This window comes from Anastrepha obliqua, chromosome 3 (genome assembly GCF_027943255.1).
Source record: "Anastrepha obliqua isolate idAnaObli1 chromosome 3, idAnaObli1_1.0, whole genome shotgun sequence".
NCBI lineage: Eukaryota > Metazoa > Arthropoda > Insecta > Diptera > Tephritidae > Anastrepha > Anastrepha obliqua.
In genome coordinates this window covers 21959622-21966465 of record NC_072894.1, presented here as the reverse complement: position 1 = coordinate 21966465, position 6844 = coordinate 21959622, and the positions used below count along the sequence as shown (strand labels likewise).

Here is a 6844-nt window from a genome sequence, read left to right as displayed (position 1 = left end):
CTATTTATGAATTCGATAACGGCCACGATCTTCGTCGTTTGGATGCGTGCGTATATACTCCAGAGAGCGAAGTATGTAGTCTGGTATTGGTGGGGGTCTAGGCAGATGACGTCCGACGGCATGGAAACCTAATTCATCAGCAATGTAGCGCACTTCGATTGGGATGCCCTCGGGAGAAACGTAACTAAATATACCAATTGTTTCCAAAGCGCTTCCAGCGGCCTGTACTGCAATACCATTACTCGTCTTGTAGGCATACCGGTAGATGCCTAATTCATCGGTCGGGGCCACACGATATAAAGTGATTAAGGCATCAGGATCGCCTAGCTGTACAGCTTGTACCATGACGATGGGACAGGTGATGAAGCACACAAAGATGGACACTAAAAAGACACACTGCATTTCGTTAATAACGACATAAATATGTTTATGACAAAGCTAGTTATAAGAATAAAGGAATGGAGTAGGAAATGCATTGATAGATGATAGATAGATTTCAGGTTTACACTTTGACCTCATGGTGCCCTCTCCCTTTTGTGCCTTCTACTCATCACAGTACCTCATCAGTACCTAATTCTCTTATTAAACTTAAGATAGAGCTGGGTTGGGCTGAGCGTATTTGCCGTTCTACTAGCTGCAATTGGCCGAAATGACTCAACTGTCTCCAGGCTATAGTGCCACATTCATGGAGAGGCTGCATTCGAGTCTCCAAGGATTGGAGAAACGACAAGAGTCAGTGGACCATATCCCAACGCTGTGCAGATGACTGCGCAGTCTGCAGGAATGCATAGATAGATAGGAGTATTGTTATTATAGTAGGAGTATTTCCCTAAAAAAAAATTTTGCGGATGAAGCTCAAAAGAGGGTGGATGTCCGTGATGTTTGTGTTTAATTGCGCTGACTTCGGCAAAAGTGGGGTTGAGTTGGTAACTCTGCATTGTGATAGTCGTGTAGAGCGCTCCTATAAAATTCTTAATTTTACCACAGATATTTGAAGAAATAAAAAAGTTTCAACAGAGAAAGCGGAAGTTGAATAGTTGGTGATTGTTGTTGTAGTGTGGCAAAACGGCTGGACGAGTGAGTTGGCAAAAATTATTAAATTAAAAGGATTCTCCTGGTACTGGCCTTTTTGAGTGTCCTTTTTGATCAATATTCGCGCGGAGAATTGAACTGATAACTGAAAACGAAGCGACATCTGGCGGTAGGAAGGAGTACAGCGATAATAGGTTGATGTATAAGCTAAGTGAGGTGAATCAGTCATTCTGGATAAAAGAAAAGCTGACCAGATATTCCCTTTGAGGGCCAAAGATCAAGCGCCGAAAATACGTAAAATGAGTGCAGTAAAAGTTGGCTATTTGTATATATAGGGTTTCTCAGTAAGAGCGCTTCAACTTTTGAACTTTTTTGAATAAAACACAAACGGTTTGACTTTTTTGAAGTGAAAACTTCTTTAGAATCGTTGGGAGTGATTTGAGACTTGATGAAACGAAAAAGCGACACTACGAAGCGTTATATGTTGATATACGTATACGTGCGTGGCAGCGTACTGCTGAGCCACACTAGTATAGTGAGTATTGTAGTATGTATACTACACTGCCTATTACTTGCTTTGGTGTTTAGTTCAAGCGTCATACGTATGTATGTTTGTATGTATGCTAGTACGTATGTGTGCGCGCCTGCGTATTACGGAGCCACGGTGAGCGAGGAAGCATTATGTATACCTATACTACACTACCTAATACTTGCTTAGCCCAAGCGTCCTACGAATGTTTGTGTGTAACGTCTGTGTAATATACGCGTTACGACGTTCATAATAGCAACCGCGTGTGCTGTATTGCGTCCGTATTTTTATATTCGTAAATATTTTCATTTTTAAATATTTACCGCAATTGCAGGCGGTGTTGCAATATACCACAATCAAAATGACGGTGCTCGTATTGTAACTCCACAGATAGATCTGAATACACAGCAACTAGAATTACTGTCTGTTCAGCTCTCTAAAGTGGGAGAAATATGTGCATGCGAAACCAGATTGAGCAATGAAAAAACAGTTTTAATTGTGGCAATTTATGTTTCACCGAATCAATCAATAAATAGCATCACGGAATTCATAAAAAATATTGCGTTGTTCGCCCTCCCTATCGGAAAAAAGTTGAAGCGCACCTATTGAATAACCCTATAGAATCTATTAAGTTTATATATACTTGGGCAAAAGTTTAGCTGCGTGGCGCGAACGTTTCACGTGGTAGCGTCCCGTTGGTTTTAACTTGCTTTTTCCATTCATGGTTTACACTTTTATTATAACAGAACTCATGAATGAGCAACGTTTGGAAATTAATAAAAATTACAACAGAGAACTTTAACATTCAGCGGCATTCAATCACTGAAATTAGGAGTTTCTTATTTAGCACTAAAACATATTTTGCCTAAAGATTCGGTCTACAATCTTACAATGTCGAATTAGCTCAAAACAGTAAAGCCACTTGATTATTTTAAGGGACTCGTGAGCTAGGGCTAGCAAACGCGAAAATACCAACGAGAATTCCGTTAAAAGAATTGATCGCTGCAAAAGTGATCGCGATCGTATTACTCGTATAAGCAATATTCAATCCCATATTTAAACTTAAATTGTGTACCACACTTGTAATGGATTTCAAGCCAAGACTTAAGCTTCGCTTAAATATGATACAAAATTGGTAGGTCTCTATAGAAAATTCCGATAGATCTCACTGATTGCAAAACAATTGCCACGTGTGCTTACAACAAAAAAAGTCGATTCAAACACAATTCTCCTTTCTCTTGACCGGCGCTATAACCGTTTGCGCGATTTTGGCCGAATTTAACAAAACGTGCCAGTCGTTTCTTTATCGTGCTAGCCGGCGCCAGTTGGAAAAATGCAAGTGAAATCAAGTTCTATTCTCCCTGATATTTCCAACTCAGAGAAGCCCTACCTCTTGCTCTGCTACCACCTGCTGGTACCGCGTCGAATACTTTCAAAGCCGGAGCGTTTGTATCCATTCGGACGACATGACCCAGCCAACGAAGCAGAGACAGTTAGTCTATTAATAAATGAGTTCAATGAGTTAATCTTTTTTAGTCTTATTTTGCATTGCTTTTAATTGATTACAAACTTTGTATGGTGTGAGCTCTGCAGAATAAAAAAATTCCTTCGTCAACCTGAAGAAAGTTGCTCTTGTAAACTTGTACATGGCTAGTTGTTGGGATATTTGAGCTTCTAAGTTTCTGCGGGATGCAGCCTATTTTTGAAATTGATATTTGAATAGGTCGAGCCAAGGAGCACCAAGAGATTTGGTGGCTCCTAAAACACTCAGGCTAAAAAGTCCATTGTATTTAGAGCTCTGTAAAGAGGATAGATAGTCAAGGAGGAAAGGGGAAATGTATCAGAGAAAGAGATAGGAAAGAATAGAGGCAGAAACAAAGCTAGTTAGTACTGTGAGAATTTTCCAGATTCTTTGGAAAATCTGTGAATATCCTCCAGTTGTAGAGAACGAATATTACTCATTCTCACGACATTTGAATCCAAAACTCGTGCCTTACTCTAGCAAATGCAGTACACTCAGAGAGCAAATGTTCAGTGCTATATGCCACCCGTCTCCCTTAAGGCAAACAAATCGGGTCTTCAATGAATCCAATGGTGGTCATATGCTGACCGCATGGATTGTGTCCTGTAATAATACCTATCATCAAGCGAACGTCTTTCCTTCCTACTTTTAGTAGAAAGTTTGACAGTTTTCTGTTCTGACTTGTCACAAAACACTTTGCGGTTCTGCGGCGTTCAAGACCGGACCATCGCTCTTTAAGTAAATTACATACATAATCGCTGATCCAATTCATGATTCCTGAGGAACTGATTCCGATTATTGGCTCTGGTCGCTGTGGGGGAACCGCAGATCGACGGTGGGCCAATTCATCGGCAATTTTGTTTCCTTGAACACCGTAGTGCCCTGGAACCCATATAAGTACAAGCCTGTTCTATCTTGCGACAGAATTGAGCTTATTCTTACATTCTTGAATAGTCTTTGAGGTTTGTTTCACGTTATCCAGGGCTTTCAGTGCAGCCTAACTGTCACTGAAAACTCCAATTTGTTTCCCGCTCCATCTCCTCTCGATTATGCATTCGGCAACTTTCAGGTCGGCAAAAATTTCCGTTTGGAAAACAGTTGTCATTTGCCACCCATAGCATAGTGGGATGCAGCCTAGGTACTATCTGAGACTGTTGTACAAATTTCTACTATGAACAAAAGTTGTTAATTTTTTTTGAAGTGAAAACTTCTTTAGAATCGTTGGGAGTGATTTGAGACTCGATGAAACGAAAAAGCGACACTCTTGGCTACGAATATTACATATAAAAGTAGCGACGAACTAAATAACTTTTAGGCCAGCGCCGACAGCATGGCGCGATAGCCGAGCGGCTAGCAATGTGAGCTTCCGATCCAAAATCCTTGGTTCGAATCACAAGAAAAAAATTTTTTTATACAGTTATTTTATTTTATTTTATGATATGTTTATGAGGAGCTTTTTTTCATGGCAGAAATACACTCGGTGAGGAAAAATATATGAATAAAGTTTGCTTAATGTTTACACATTTTCCAAAGGTGACGGAGAACCAAAAAAAAAGTCGATTTTCAAACAAATACGAGTGCATATGTGTAATTGTGTTAGAGTTTCGGTCACGCAGGTTTTGCTGGGGACGCTCATAATAGCAACCGCGTGTGTATTTTTATATTCGCAAATATTTTCATTTTTAAATATTTACCGCAATTATGCCGAAAAATAATGCAGAAAAGTGTCGTGAATATCGACAGAAAAAAAAATCAATAAATAGCATCACGGAATTCATTCACGAAAATTTAATAAAGTATACACCAGAAGTATCGCGGATACTTAGAAAAGATTACGATAAAGTTCCAATGATTTTAAGTGGCGATTTTAACGTAAATTTTGCATTGGACACAGCGGTTCCTTTAATTGACGTTCTCAATACAACATTCAATTTAAAAATGTGTAACAATCGCACTGAATCGACAACACGATCAAAAACAACCATTGACGCGGTATTTCAAAGATATGTTGACAACATCGAAACCAAATCATTTGTATCATATTTTAGCTATCATAAGCCACTCGTATCATTTGTTGAAATTGAAAACATTGAGGATGAATAATAATAAAATGAAGAAAATAAAATATGAATTTTGTAGCAATATTATAATGCCAATGCTGCTTTCGTCTTATTCTCTCTCAGTTTGTTTTACGGAAGGTTTCACTTCTATCGCGTCTAACCGTTAGACTGATATTTTTTTTATTTCTAGACAATTTTCGCCAGGGGATGATGTGAGGCAAGAATGACGTCCCTATTGTGAAAGTTGGACAAGACGTTCTGCTTGCTTAGATACCGAAATCTTTGGTCTAATACTCTCTGTGAACAGCCGTAGCCGATTGGATTGGCGCGTGACTACAATTCAGTAGTGCCCGAATTCTAAATTCCAAGTATGAATCACCAGATAATAGAAAATTTTTTTCTAATACCGGTTATCCCTCGGCAAGCAATGGCAAACCTCCGCGTTTATTTCTGCAATGAAAAAGCTTCACTTAAACACTATCTGCCGTTTGGAGGCGTCTTGAAGCTGTAGGTCCTTCCTTTTATGGAAAAACATTAAGATGTACATACATCACAAATAGGTATGAGTCAATGGTGTGAGCGATTATTGTTAGTATTACTATTCAGTAACTCTAAATCGTTACTTTCACTGGTTTTCGTAAACTTAATCTTCTATTACTCTCCTGTCTATGTGCCGTTTTGAGATTTGAATCAAGGATCTTTCTTATTGCACCTAATTCGTGTGAGCCCAAAAACACAATATTTTTCCCAAGTTTCAGCACATGCAACAGAGCAATCTCGAGCCATTAGGCATAGCGAATAAATAAACAAATTATTTCATATTTACAAAGCAACAACATTTTAACTATATAGACAAATATGAGCCAAATGGAACTTTAAACGATTCCTAGATTAATCCCAGATTTTGCTACGATATTTATTCCTTTCTGAACGTAAGTAGAAGGAAAATTTTTTTATTTCGATCACTCCTAGTGGCCTAATTATTGTTTATTTCTATTATTTTTATTTTATATTCAGGATAAAGGCACATATTAGAATTTCAAATCATTAGCACTACCCAGCGTTTTTTTCTGCAGATTAGCCCGGTGAAACGGCAGGGATTCTCGGATAACTATTTTCACAAGTGCAAGTCAATAATTATCAAATTCGTAGTCACCAGATTTAATTTTTACATACGAATATACTTTATTCTTATATTTTTATTTCATCTTTTTCCATCACTATCCAATGCACTTCATAAATAGTATAGTTTTTGAAAAATTGTAAACTTTGAATGCTTTTCGTAAACTCGCAGCATTGACACTTACGGGCTTAGATTTTATTTTATTTGTGCCCCACATTTTAGCAGGCTTTGTTTAACAATATAACTTTTGAAATGTTTTAATAGCCAAAAAAATATTGGGATTGCCAGTTTGGTGGCTTTTATATTTTCGCAAGAGATTTGTTGATCGTTTTCTTTGGTGTCCCTTTTCGGTAAATTTTATAGCTGTTTTAAATATTCAAATGTTTAGGGTTCGAAGTGATTTTCACTACTGCAAACGAGCGCGTGTGAAATTACGTTTTTTATATCATATGATCCAACTTTTTTTTTAAATTAATCGTCATCAATCTAGCCACGACCCATTAGCCAACAAGTTCAATACGGCAATTATTCGTATACAGGTATCGCTAGCGTTTTGTTAAATGGGATACAGATGGGTT

General features: G+C 38.1%; 1 protein-coding gene across 1 annotated transcript; it reads right to left on the bottom strand.

Moving 5' to 3' along the window:
* LOC129240723 (pupal cuticle protein Edg-78E-like) lies at positions 1-402 on the bottom strand. The gene has a single exon (XM_054876694.1). The coding sequence runs from the start codon at positions 400-402 to the stop codon at positions 1-3; it is 402 nt and encodes a 133-aa protein (XP_054732669.1).
* Between the last annotated feature and the right edge of the window lie 6442 nt (positions 403-6844).

Coding starts and splice junctions, on each gene's coding strand:
- LOC129240723 (XM_054876694.1), bottom strand. CDS start 402: ATGCAGTGTGTCTTTTTAGTGTCCATCTTTGTGTGCTTCATCACCTGT.